Source organism: Salmo salar, chromosome 14 (genome assembly GCF_965601325.2).
Source record: "Salmo salar chromosome 14, fSalSal1, whole genome shotgun sequence".
Lineage (NCBI taxonomy): Eukaryota > Metazoa > Chordata > Actinopteri > Salmoniformes > Salmonidae > Salmo > Salmo salar.
In genome coordinates, this window is record NC_138304.1 from 85209201 (window position 1) to 85223642 (window position 14442).

The 14442-nt window shown below is 45.1% G+C and overlaps 1 protein-coding gene across 9 annotated transcripts in view; it reads left to right on the forward strand.

The window, feature by feature from the left end:
- Positions 1 to 14442, forward strand: part of LOC106570344 (triple functional domain protein) — a 158419-nt gene that overhangs the window by 90192 nt on the left and 53785 nt on the right. For 6 of the 9 annotated variants that reach the window (XM_045694817.2, XM_045694822.2, XM_045694818.2 and 3 more), the window contains 10 exons: positions 503 to 607; positions 763 to 959; positions 1243 to 1456; positions 4978 to 5100; positions 5668 to 5859; positions 10198 to 10356; positions 10751 to 10981; positions 11647 to 11769; positions 12029 to 12220; positions 12345 to 12514. In XM_045694817.2, coding sequence (XP_045550773.1) covers positions 503 to 607; positions 763 to 959; positions 1243 to 1456; positions 4978 to 5100; positions 5668 to 5859; positions 10198 to 10356; positions 10751 to 10981; positions 11647 to 11769; positions 12029 to 12220; positions 12345 to 12514 — 1706 coding nt within the window. The remainder of the gene's footprint in view (positions 1 to 502; positions 608 to 762; positions 960 to 1242; positions 1457 to 4977; positions 5101 to 5667; positions 5860 to 10197; positions 10357 to 10750; positions 10982 to 11646; positions 11770 to 12028; positions 12221 to 12344; positions 12515 to 14442) is intronic. The other 3 variants (XM_045694819.2, XM_082961231.1, XM_045694823.2) reach the window with 1 other exon arrangement.

The window sequence follows — 14442 nt, forward strand, 5'->3', positions numbered from 1 at the left end:
CATCCCTCTGTCTATCCTTCAATCTGACACAGCGTGTGGGTGTTGACCTTGCTGTGTAGGTTGGTATTATCTTGGCAACATAAATCACTTGAGAACGGAAACAATCTCTCCCATATTTGTCAATCTGTACAGACATGTGTTTTACCTTTTCTGAGGTAAAAGTCATTTTCTAAATGTCCCCAAAAACGCAATATGAAATCAGCAAACTAAATCAAGATGAAGAGAGAGGGAGAACGAGACCGAGAGAGATGACCCTCTGTCGTCACCCCTCCCCTTTTTGTCATAGCCAATCAAATGTGTCTATCTGAGTGTCTGAATCACCATTATTGCTGTGTGTCACTGACACGGTGAGCACGGAGTGGGCGTTGAACTTGAACACAACCAAAAGGCTGTGATGATGTTAGAATTGATTTAAAGCCTTCTCTATCCCTCCCTCTCTTCCCTTTCTTCCCTTCCCTCTTTACCTTTCCTCCTCATCTTCCCCTTCTCCATCTCTCTCTAGACCACCATGGTGTCGTTGGAGGGTCTATCTAAGGTGGTTGACCCCTCCCAGCTGACCTCTGACTTCGAGGGAAGTCTAGAATACAACCATGACGAGTGGATCGAGGTACGACCAGTCAATCAATTCATCAATCAATGGTTTGCAAAAACCAAAATGCACCGACTTGAACACCCACTTTAGCTCTCTTAGTCAGTACTACAACCACAGATCAATCAATCAATTTAGCAATCAATCCATACAGTGTCTTTGTTCTTTTCCAGGTGCGGGTTGCATTTGAGGAGTTTACGGGGCACGCGGGTCACATGTTGTCGAGGCTGGAGGAGATGCAGGAGGTGGTGGCTAGGAAAGACTTCCCCACGGACCTGGACGGGGCGCGGCGCATGATAGAGGAACACGCCACGCTGAAGAAGAAGGTCATCAAAGCTCCTATAGAGGAACTGGATACGGAGGGACAGAGGTAGGCTACGCACCACATACACACACACACACACACACACACGCACACGCACACTCACACACACACCCACACACTCACTCAGACTGATGGTGAGGCTAATTTTACACTGCGGGGGGGGGGGGTGGGTGTGTGTGTGTGTGTGGTGTGTGTGTGTGTGGTGTGTGTGTGTGGTGTGTGTGGTGTGTGTGTGTGTGTGTGTGTGTGTGTGTGTGTGTGTGTGTGTGTGTGTGTGTGGTGTGTGTGTGTGTGGGTGTGTTATTTCACGCTGCGTCCTCTCTCCCAGGTTACTGCAGCGTATCCAGAGCAGTGAGTCGTACAGGAACTCTAACGCCAGCGGTGTGTGTAACGCTGACACCCAGGGGCTGGTGCCACGCGTCGCCACCCTGCTGGACAAACTCCACAGCACACGACAACACCTCCACCAGGCCTGGCACATCAGGAAACTCCAGCTGGACCAGTGTTTCCAGCTCCGCCTCTTCGAACAGGATGCAGAGAAGGTACCATGGATGGAGAGTAAAGGAAAAGACAACAGCCAAACTGCTAGTGGGATTTGTATGTGTGTGTGTAGGGGGCTGAATAGATCCAGTGTAATAGACTGATAGAGTATAATTGATACCGTCAATAGTTACTGTAGAATAGACAGATAGCAGTGTTGGACTGCGGTAGGGCTTGTTGCTAGGACACGATAGACAGTAGTTAGCTCTGAAGAGGCTGTTGGTATTCTCTTATGACACTCAGCTCATCTCTCTTCTTCCTGTGCCTAGTGATTCACAGATGTATGTATGTATGTATGTATGTACACACACACACACATACAGTACCAGTCAAAAATGTTGACACACCTACTCATTCAAGGGTTTTTCTTTATTTTTACTATTTTCTACATTGTAGAATAATAGTGAAGACATCAAAACTATGAAATAGCACATATGGAATCATGTAGTAACCAAAAAAGTATTAAACAAATCCAAATATATTTTAGGTTCTTCAAAGTAGCCACACTTTGCCTCATCCTAAGATTTATATATTTCTTAATTCCATTATTTTACTTTTAGATTTGTGTATATTGTTGTGAATTTTTAGATATTACGGCACTGTTGGAGCTAGGAACACAAGCAATAACATCGCTAAATATGTGTATATGACCAATAAAATGTGATTTGATGACAGCTTTGCACACTCTTGGAAACCTGGAATGCTTTTCCAACAGTCTTGAAGGAGTTCCCAAATACACTACCGTTCAAAAGTTTGGAGTCACTTAGAAATGTCCTTGTTTTCCATGAAAACATACAGGAAATCAGTGGCAAAATGAATAGGAAATATAGTCATTATAAATAAGGATTTTTAATTGAAATAATAAGTGTGTCCTTCAAACTTTGCTTTCGTCAAAGAGTCCTCCATTTGCAGCAATTACAGCCTTGCAGACCTTTGGCATTCTAGTTGTCAATTTGTTGAGGTAATCTGAAGAGATTTCACCCCATGCTTCCTGAAGCACCTCCCACAAGTTGGATTGGCTTGATGGGCAATTCTTACGTACCATACGGTCAAGCTGCTCCCACAACAGCTCAATAGGGTTGAGATCCGGTGACTGTGCTGGCCACTCCATTATAGACAGAATACCAGCTGACTGCTTCTTCCCTAAATAGTTATTGCATAGTTTGGAGGTGTGCTTTGGGTCATTTTCTTGTTATAGGAGGAAATTGGCTCCAATTAAGCGCCGTCTACAGGGTATGGCATGGCTTTGCAAAATGGAGTGATAGCCTTCCTTCTTCAAGATCCCTTTTACCCTGTACAAATCTCCCACTTTACCACCACCAAAGCACCCCCAGACCATCACATTGCCTCCACCATGCTTGACAGATGGCGTCAAGCACGCCTCCAGCATCTCAAGCATTTCTGCGTCTCACGAATGTTCTTCTTTGTGATCCGAACACCTCAAACTTAGATTTGTCTGTCAATAACACTTTTTTCAAAGCTTCCTCTGTCCAGTGTCTGTGTTCTGTGTTCTTTTGCCCATCTTAATCTTTTCTTTTTATTGGCCAGTGTGAGATATGGCTTTTTCTTTGCAAGAATAGACTGACGAGTTTCAGAAGAAAGTCCTTTGTTTCTGACCATTTTGAGCCTGTAATCAAACCCACAAATGCTGATGCTCCAGATACTCAACTAGTCTAAAGAAGGCCAGTTTTATTGCTTCTTTAATCAGGACAACAATTTTCAGCTGTGCTAACATAATTGCAAAAGGGTTTCCTAATGATCAATTAGCCTTTTAAAATGATAAACTTGGATTAGTTAACACAACGTGCCATTGGAACACAGGCGTGATGGTTGCAGATAATGTGCCTCTGTACGCCTATGTAGATATTCCATAAAAGAATAAGCCATTTCCAGCTACGTTAGTCATTTACAACATGAACAATGTCTACACTATATTTCTGATCAATTTGATGTTATTTTAATGAACAAAAAATGTGCTTTTCTTTCAAAAACAAGGACATGTCTAAGTGACCTCAAACGTTTGAACGGTAGTCTATACTGAGCACTTGCTGGCTGCTTTTCCTTCACTCTGCGGTCCAACTCATCCCAAACCATCTCAATTGGGTTGAGGTCGGGCGATTGTGGAGGCCAGGTCATCTGATGCAGCACTCCATCACTCTCTTTCTTGGTCAAATAGCCCTTACACAGCCTGGAGGTGTGTTTGGGTCATTGTCCTGCTGAAAAACAAATGATAGTCCCACTTAGCGCAAACCAGATGGGATGGCGTAGCGCTGGAGAACGCTTTGGTAGCCATGCTGATTATGTATGCCTTGAATTCTAAATAAATCATTGACAGTGTCACCAGCAAAGCACTATCACACCTTCTCCTCCATGCTCCACGGTGGGAACTACACATGCAGAGATCATCTGTTCACCTACTCCGCATCTCACAGACACGGCGTTTGGATCCCAAAATCTCAAATTTGGACTCCTCAGACCAAAGGACAGCTTTCCACCGGTCTAATGTCCATTGCTTGTGTTTCTTGGCCCAAGCAAGTCTCTTCTTCTTATTGGTGTCCTTTAGTATTGGTTTCTTTGAAGCAATTTGACCATGAAGGCCTGATTCACACAGTCTCCTCTGAACAGTTGATGTTGAGATGTCTGTTACTAGAACTCTGTGAAGCATTTATTTGGGCTGAAATTTCTGAGGCTGGTAACTCTTTTGAACTTATCCTCTGCAGCAGAGGTAACTCTGGGTCTTCCTTTCCTGTGACGGTCCTCATGAGAACCAGTTTCATCATAGCACTTGATGGTGTTTGCGACTGCACTTGAAGAAACTTTCAAAGTTCTTGACATTTTGCGGATTGACCAACCTTCATATCTTAAAGTAATGATGGACTGTTGCTTCTCTTTGCTTATTTGAGCTGTTCTTGCCATAATATGGACTTGGTCTTCTATCTTCTGTATAACACCCCTACCTTGTCACAACACAAATGATTGGCTCAAATGCATTAAGAAGGGAAAAAAAATCCACAAATTAACTTTTAACAAGGCACACCTGAGAATTGAAATGCATTCCAGGTGACTACCTCATGAAGCTGGTTGAGAGAAAGCGAAGAGTGTGCAAATCTGTCATCAAGGCAAAGTGTGGCTATTTTGAAGAATCTCAAATAGAAACTTTGTTTTGATTTGTTTAACACTTTTTTGGTTATTACATGATTCCATATGTGTGTTGATGTCTTCGCTATTATTCTACAATGTAGAAAATAGTGAAAATGATGCAAAAGACACGCACGCACGCACGCACACACACACACACACACACACACACACACACACACACACACACACACACACACACACACACACACATGCAAGCATACACACACATACAGTAGTCCCACTAAGCAGTATACAGTACACACAATGATACACCCACACACAAGCACAATGATACAGACCGAAGCACACTCTACCATCTGTAGCTGTTAGCTGCCTGCACTATCCCGTCTCTAACGTGTGTGTTTGGGTGTCTTTCCCTCAGATGTTTGATTGGATAATGGCCAACAAAGGTCTGTTCCTGGCCGGCTACACCGAGATCGGCAACAACCACCCACACGCCATGGAGCTACAGACGCAGCACAACCACTTTGCTATGAACTGCATGGTAAGAACACACACACACACACACACACACACACACACACACACACACACACACACACACACACACACACACACACACACCACACACACACACACACACACACACACCAGGCAGCGGGCTATTACACAGCTAGAAGCTGTATCCATACAGGCTTACATAATGGTTCTGAAACGGATGGCTTTAAAGCAGGAGATGAATCTACTGTTTTGCCTCAGCTAGATGATGACTCTGCAGATGGAAACGCGCACTGACATTTAGCGCTGCACTAAAATCAATGCAAGCTCTCTCTCGTGTGCACACACACCCTGTCTAGTTGAGGCTAGGTCCATAGGGAATCCATAGGTAGCTATTACAAAGCTGGCATCCTTCCATACTGACATCACTCCAATCCTTTCTACAACCAGAATCTGGAATGCCAGTACTCTAAATTGGGGTTTTCGGTACATTTTTTGTTGTTGTTGTGCTTATTGGGAAATATCTATGTTTATTTGTCTGTTATCTGAATAGCTAAATAAACCAAATCAATGTTTCTCTCTCTCCCTCACCCCAATCCCCTCCCCGCTCCAGAACGTGTATGTGAACATCAACAGGATAATGTCAGTGGGTAACAGGCTATTGGAGTCTGGTCACTATGCCTCTGTGCAGATTAAACAGATCTCAGGTCAGCTGGAAGCGGAGTGGAAAGCCTTCGCTGCTGCCCTGGATGAACGCAGCACACTGCTGGAGATGTCTGCCGCCTTCCACCAGAAATGTGACCAGGTGGGTGGTGGTGGTACAGACACTCGTCACACACAGGAACACACACATCCAGGCAAGCAGGTAGTCACACACATAGAATTGCTGAGTTTGTAGAATTCCAAATGGAGAATCAGGGCGGTCCTCTTTCCCAATAGGAATATTCAATGGTATTACTCTCATCATTGTATCCTTTCATGTTCCACAGTTGAAGAAAGAAAAATAGTACATTTTCCATGAAATTCAACCATTTTCCATAGATGTTACTTCACAAAGCCTCCTCTCTTTGTGTATTCTGATTATTCAAGGGTAGACACATGGAGAATACATGGAGACACTCATACACACATACATTTCTACATACATACCTACCTACCTACACACACACACACACACACACACCTACACACAGTTGAAGTCGGAAGTTTACATACACCTTAGCCAAATACATTTAAAGTCAGTTTTTCACAATTCCTGACATTTAATCCTAGTAAGAATTCCCTGTCTTAGGTCAGTTAGGATCACCACTTTATTTTAAGAATGTGAAATCCCCTTTTTCCTCCAAACATAACGATGGTCATTATGGCCAAACAGTTATATTTTTGTTTCATCAGACCAGAGGACATTTCTCCAAAAAGTATGATCTTTGTCTCCATGTGCAGTTGCAAACCGTAGTCTGTCTTTTTATGGCGGTTTTGGAGCAGTGGTTTCTTCCTTGCTGAGCGGCCTTTCAGGTTATGTCGATATAGGACTTATTTTACTGTGGATATAGATACTTTTGTACCTGTTTCCTCCAGCATCTTCACAAGGACCTTTGCTGTTGTTCTGGGATTGATTTGCACTTTTCGCACCAAAGTATGTTCATCTCTAGGAGACAGACCACGTCTCCTTCCTGAGCGGTATGACGGCTGCGTGGTCCCATGGTGTTTATACTTGCGTACTATTGTTTGTACAGATGAACATGGTACCTTCATGCATTTGGAAATTGCTCCTAAGGATGAACCAGACTTGTAGAGGTCTACAATGTTTTTCTGAGGTTTTGGCTGTTTTCTTTTGATTTTCGCATGATGTCAAGCAAAGAGGCACTGTGTTTGAAGGTAGGCCTTGAAATACATCCACAGGTACACCTCCAATTGACTCAAATGATGTCAATTAGCCTATCAGAAGCTTCTAAAGCCATGACATAATTTTCTGGAATTTTCCAAGCTGTTTAAAGGCACAGTCAACTTAGTGTATGTAAACTTCTGACCCACTGGAATTGTGATACGGTGAATTATAAGTAAAATAATCTGTCTGTAAACAATTGTTGGAAAAATTACTTGTGTCATTCTCAAAGTAGATGTTCTAACCAACTTGCCAAAACTATAGTTTGTTAACAAGAAATTTGTGGAGGGCTTGAAAAACGAGTTTTAATGACTCCAACCTAAGTGTATGTAAACTTCTTACTTCAACTGTACATACATACACATTTTCTGGTGTGTGATCTCTGTATGATGAGAGTGTGCAGTGAGATTACAATTAGATTAGAATCCTACTGTGTTGGTTTGTTTAATAATCCCATGTGACTTCTTCTTTTATTTTATTCTCTGCTATGTCTTTTTGACCCCACGTTGAAATCGGGGAGGGGACTGTGGCCCGATTTTGACGAAACTTGGGTGAATGATGCGTCTTGCCAAAAATATCCGGCATTTACAATTTACACGGATTGGCGGGAGCTATAGTAATTAACTAAAATGTGTGAGTTGCACCAGAGAGGAAGAGGCGAAGCGAGAGGGATAACTGGGCCCAAAATCATTCTTCTCCAGCAGGTGCCGTTTTTTCTTTGGCACAGTACATGGAATACAGGGAGTGGATTAGCTAAAGAGACTGCAGGGCTCGACATCCAGGGCTGCCCACTGGCCCGGCAACAGCTGCCGAGCTCATCGGGCCAGTTAATCATGCTTTCATATGGCCCCCTTGGGCCAGTACGTTTCCAAACTCACAGAAATACACTGTATTTGTAAACACTGTAAAATCACATGATGTTATTAGTGCCAGTGGGAGTTTTTTTAGGACATTAAACAAGCAACAAGATCATATTTAGTCTGTAATCTAGCTAATGATTAGCCTATTGTGGTAAACAATGCAGAGGAGCAACCCCATGCTTCAGCCATGTAGCCACGAGGCTGCTTCAGACAAGTGATAATGCTTCAGCCATGTAGCCACCAGGTTGCATCAGACAGGTGGTCATGCTTCAGCCATGTAGCCATGAGGCTGCTTCAGACAGGTGACCATGCTTCAGCCATGTAGCCACGAGGCTGCATCAGACAGGTCATCATGCTTCAGCCATGTAGCCACAAGGCTGCATCAGACAGTGATCATGCTTCAGCCATGTAGCCACGAGGCTGCATCAGACAGGTGATCATGCTTCAGCCATGTAGCCACGAGGCTGCATCAGACAGTGATCATGCGTATTGCTAAAATAGCACACCTGCAGATAATATGTACAGGCTCTAAAGATATTGCTTTTCATCAATATGTTATTGGGCTTATTTCTGGAGGGGAATATTACATCTTAAAAGGTTTAATATGGGTTATATGTCATCATTCAGAGTGGGGAATGGTTTTATTTTATTATCAGATTGTATGGTTGGCTAAACGAAATCCCCCACGATTGAAATTCTGCGTGCATAACTTGCTTTCCTGTGATCTTGGCCCAGTTTTCACTTTCTACTGGCCCATGTGTGCCACTCTCAAATTTACTTGAATGTCAAGCCCTGGACTGGTACCCAGGTGAACTGCCTTCCATTTTTTGGGGGGGATGTTTACTGTTGCTTTGTTTTTCTTTAATGATTTTATTTAGTTGTTTTCCTCTATTGTCCCATCAGGATTGGAATCATTTACAAAGAACTAACCTGGCCGTGTGACATCCAGGTTATCATGGTGGAATCATTTACAAAGAACTAACCTAGCCTTGTGACACCCAGGTTATCATGGTGGAATCATTTACAAAGAACTAACCTAGCCTTGTGACACCCAGGTTATCATGGTGGAATCATTTACAAAGAACTAACCTAGCCATGTGACATCCAGGTTATCATGGTGGAATCATTTACAAAGACCTAACCTAGCCATGTGACATCCAGGTTATCATGGTGGAATCATTTACAAAGAACTAACCTAGCCTTGTGACACCCAGGTTATCATGGTGGAATCATTTACAAAGAACTAACCTAGCCATGTGACATCCAGGTTATCATGGTGGAATAATTTACAAAGAACTAACCTCGCCGTGTGTCATCCAGGTTATTTATCATGGTGGAATCATTTACAAAGAACTAACCTAGCCGTGTGACATCCAGGTTATCATGGTGGAATCATTTACAAAGAACTAACCTAGCCTTGTGACATCCAGGTTATCATGGTGGAATCATTTACAAAGAACTAACCTAGCCATGTGACATCCAGGTTATCATGGTGGAATCATTTACAAAGAACTAACCTAGCCGTGTGACATCCAGGTTATCATGGTGGAATCATTTACAAAGAACTAACCTAGCCATGTGACATCCAGGTTATCATGGTGGAATCATTTACAAAGAACTAACCTAGCCATGTGACATCCAGGTTATTTATCATGGTGGAATCATTTACAAAGAACTAACCTAGCCGTGTGACATCCAGGTTATCATGGTGGAATCATTTACAAAGAACTAACCTAGCCTTGTGACATCCAGGTTATCATGGTGGAATCATTTACAAAGAACTAACCTAGCCATGTGACATCCAGGTTATCATGGTGGAATCATTTACAAAGAACTAACCTAGCCGTGTGACATCCAGGTTATCATGGTGGAATCATTTACAAAGAACTAACCTAGCCAAATGACATCCAGGTTATCATGGTGGAATCATTTACAAAGAACTAACCTAGCCATGTGACATCCAGGTTATCATGGTGGAATCATTTACAAAGAACTAACCTAGCCAAATGACATCCAGGTTATCATGGTGGAATCATTTACAAAGAACTAACCTAGCCGTGTGACATCCAGGTTATCATGGTGGAATCATGGTAGAATAATGCACTGACTCTCAAAATATTTCCAAAATGAGCAATACATATACATAGTTACTAGACACAGCGCTTTGAGCATCGTTTGTGTGTGTGTGTGTGTGTGTGTGTGTGTGTGTGTGTGTGTGTGTGTGTGTGTGTGTGTGTGTGTGTGTGTGTGTGTGTGTGTGTGTGTGTGTGTGTGTGTGTGTGTGTGTGTGTGTGTGCGTGCGTGCGTGCGCGCGTGTGTGTTCCTCTATAGTAAATGAGTAACATGGACTCGTGGTGTAAAGCGTGTGTGTAATGTGTTTGTGTTCCTGTCTCTACAGTACATGGGTAATGTGGACTCGTGGTGTAAGGCGTGTGGAGAGGTGGATCTACCTTCGGAGCTCCAGGACCTAGAAGATGCTATCCACCACCACCAGGGTCTCTACGAACACATCACTGCTGCCTACTCAGAGGTAAACAGCACTGCTGCATACCCAGAGGTAACATACATGTGTGTGAGTGTTGGTGTGGGTCAGTGGAAGCTGCTGGGAGGAGCTATAGGAGGATGGACTCATTTTAATGGCTGGAATTTAATTAATGCAACGTTTGCAAACACATCAAACATATGGAAACCAGGTTTGACTCCATTACAGCCATTACAATGAGCCCGTCTTCCTATATCTCCCCCCACCAGCCTCCACTGGTGTAGGTGTGTGTTTGGGGTGGGTGTGATGGTTAGGGTGTGTGTGGGTGTGTGGTATCACATGCAAGTTCTATACTAACACGTTTGTACATGTGTGTTTGTATGTACATGTGTGTTTGTATGTACATGTGTGTTTGTATGTACTGTATGTGCTCAAGCCTTTTCGAACTTTTTCCTTCCCCCTCCCCCAGGTCAGCCAGGACGGTAAGGCCCTATTGGATAAGCTGCAGCGCCCTCTGACCCCGGGGGGGGCTGATTCGCTAACGGCCTCGGCCAACTACAGCAAGGCGGTGCACCATGTGCTGGATGTGATACACGAGGTGCTGCACCACCAGAGACAACTGGAGAATATCTGGCAACACCGCAAAGTCCGCCTGCACCAGAGGCTCCAGCTGTGTGTGTTCCAGCAAGACGTACAGCAGGTGTGGACTAGTTCTGACCCTGTGTGGCTCAGTTGGGAAGAGCCTGGCTCTAGCCACGCCAAGGTCGTGTGTTCAATACTCGCAGGGATCACACAAATGATACACATACTGGAAATGTATGGACACACTAGTTACCCTTGTAGCCTTGTAGCCAAGGTAACTGTTGCCATGGCGATGCTGCTGGCCAGTATCCAGGTGAGGGGTATTCTGCCAAGTGGTAGAGGGAGAGAGAGTGGGATGGAGAAAGATCTGAGAAGGAGGGCGAGAGCAGGACAAGGAAGGCGTGAAGAGGGAGAAAGAAAGGTGGAAGGAACATGAGGGTTTTGTCTAGAAGGGATACAGCTTTTGTCAAACTTGACTTTTCGTAGCAGGTTTAGGAGAACTTACGCAGCAAGTTAGGAGAATGAATTGAGCAGGTAAGGGGAGTTAGGTTAAGGTTAGGAAAAGCGTTAGGGTTAGCTAAAATGCGTCAATTTGACAAAAGCTTTCCCCTATCTAGAAATGACCAGATGGGAGGGAAGTCATCCTCTCTGTCGTCTACCTTCCTCTGCCTACTGACTGGAGTAGCATGCTGTTTTCTCTCTCACGACAACCCCTTTTTCCTCTGCCCCACAGCCTGAACTTCTATGCCACTTAGCTAACTGTGCATGCTTGTGTGTGTGCAGGTTCTGGACTGGATAGAGAACCACGGGGAGGCGTTCCTCAGTAAACACACAGGCGTTGGGAAGTCCCTCCATCGAGCCAGAGCGCTACAGAAACGACACGAGGACTTCGAGGAGGTCGCCCAGGTAGGACACCTCTCTTCATGTCTCTGCTTTGACCTTTTCTCTCTTTACTTTTCCTCTCTTGATCTTCCCATTTCCCTTTCCTCTCTCCATCACATACTCTCTCTTTCTCCATCTTTGCACTAAATACTGTCTCTCTCTCTTCCCCTTCTCCCTTTCTCTTGTTAACTGTCCTCCCTCTTTTCTTCTCCCCCATCACTCCCCCTCTCTGTCTCTCTCCCCCTCTGTCTATCTCTGTGGAATGGTTCTGTCCTTCCTCCAGAACACCTATACTAACGCTGACAAGCTGCTGGAGGCGGCAGAGCAGCTGGCCCAGACAGGAGAGTGTGATCCAGAGGAGATCTACCAGGCAGCCCACCAGCTGGAGGACCGCATCCAGGACTTTGTCAGGAGGGTGGAGCAACGCAAAGTCCTGCTGGACATGTCTGTCGCCTTCCACACACACGTCAAAGAGGTACAGGGTGGGAGGGAGGGAGGGTGTGGGGGGGTGGGGCGGTGGGTGGGGATGGGGATGCGTCGTCAAGTAGCGTGACATCTTACTGGAATGTGTGTGTGCGACATGTTAATCATCTCTCTAGCTGTGGACGTGGCTGGAGGAGCTGCAGAAGGAGCTGTTAGATGATGTGTATGCTGAGTCTGTGGAGGCGGTGCAGGACCTGATCAAACGCTTCAGCCAGCAGCAGCTGACCATCCTGCAGGTCACTGTCAACGTCATCAAGGAGGGAGAGGACCTCATCCAGCAGCTCAGGTAGAACACACACACACAGGTGTGCACACAGACATACACACTCAACACACACTCAACACACACGTAGACACACTAACACACACATAGAATGAATTAGAAGAAACTGTGCAGAAGGTGAGTAGGATGGAAGAGAGAAGAGGAGGAGAGGAAGATGAAAGAAAACAACAACATCCTCACATAGCGGACTGCCAGATGAGAGAGAGCGAGATGGAGAGAAGCAGTAGGTTGAGAGTTAGAGAGATCCATGTATTTGACACCTCTGACCATGATTCTGGTTCTATTTATATCAAGTGTGTGAGTCTGAGACCTAGCCCTCAACACACATTGAAGCTCTCTCTCCCTCTCTCTTCCCCCCTCTCTCTCTCTCTCTCTCTCTCTCTCTCTCTCTCTCTCTCTCTCTGGTGTATTCTCTCCTCTGGGTATTGTTACATAATGCTGGTTACATAAGTGTGGTTAATTATGTAGAATCCCCAGGACTCTGCTACAATGCTGTGTCTGTGTGTATATGCGGCTTAGACAGGGCTTAGACTCTGATGTGTTAGCTAACTTTGGACCAGAGCTAGCCCTTGACTCTCAGTTCCATGACATTACACATAATGCCTCCTAGAGTTTTCGAGAGCCAGACCAGAGCTAGCCAAGTAACAAGCTTGTGTCTGCAGAGCGGAACCAGAATGAACATTTTAATAAACTCAGCAAAAAAAGAAACGTCCTCTCACTGTCAACTGCGTTTATTTTCAGCAAACTTAACATGTGTAAATATTTGTATGAACATAACAAGATTCAACAACTGAGACATAAACTGAACAAGTTCCACAGACATGTGACTAACTCCCTGAACAAAGGGGGGGGGGGGGTCAAAATCAAAAGTAACAGTGAGTATCTGGTGTGGCCACCAGCTGCATTAAGTACTGCAGTGCATCTCCTCCTCATGGACTGCACCCTCCGATCCAACAGGTCCCAGACGTGCTCAATAGGATTGAGATCCAGGCTCTTCGCTTGCCATAGCAGAACACTGACATTCCTGTCTTGCAGGAAATCAATCACGCACAGAACGAGCAGTATTGCTGGTGGCATTGTCATGCTGGAGGGTCATGTCAGGATGAGCCTGTAGGAAGGGTACCACATGAGGGAGGAGGATGTCTTCCCTGTAACGCACAGCGTTGAGATTGTCTGCAAAGACAACTAGCTCAGTCCGATGATGCTGTGACACACCGCCCCAGACCATGACGGACCCTCCACCTCCAAATTGATCCCGCTCCAGAGTACAGGCCTCGGTGTAACGCTCATTCCTTCGGCGATAAATGCTAATCCAACCATCACCCCTGGTGAGACAAAACCGCGACTCGTCAGTGAAGAGCACTTTTTGCCAGTCCTGTCTGGTCCAGCGACGGTGGGTTTGTGGCCATAGGCGACGTTATTGCCTGTGATGTCTGGTGAGGACCTGCCTTACAACAGGCCTACAAGCCCTCAGTCCAGCCTCTCTCAGCCTATTGCGGACAGTCTGAGCACTGATGGAGGGATTGTGCATTCCTGGTGTAACTCGGGCAGTTGTTGTTGCCATCCTGTACCTGTCCTGCAGGTGTGATGTTCGGATGTACCGATCCTGTGCAGATGTTGTTACACGTGGTCTGCCACTGCGAGGACGATCAGCTGTCCGTCCTGTCTCCCTGTAGCGCTGTCTTAGGCGTCTCATGGTATGGACATTGCAATTTATTGCCCTGGCCACATCTGCAGTCCTCATGCCTCCTTGCAGCATGCCTAAGGCACGTTCACGCAGAGGAGCAGAGACCCTGGGCATCATTCTTTTGGTGTTTTTCAGAGTCAGTAGAAAGGCCTCTTTAGTGTCCTACGTTTTCATAACTGTGACCTTAATTGCCTATCATCTTTAAGCTGTTAGTGTCTTAACGACCGTTCCACAGGTGCATGTT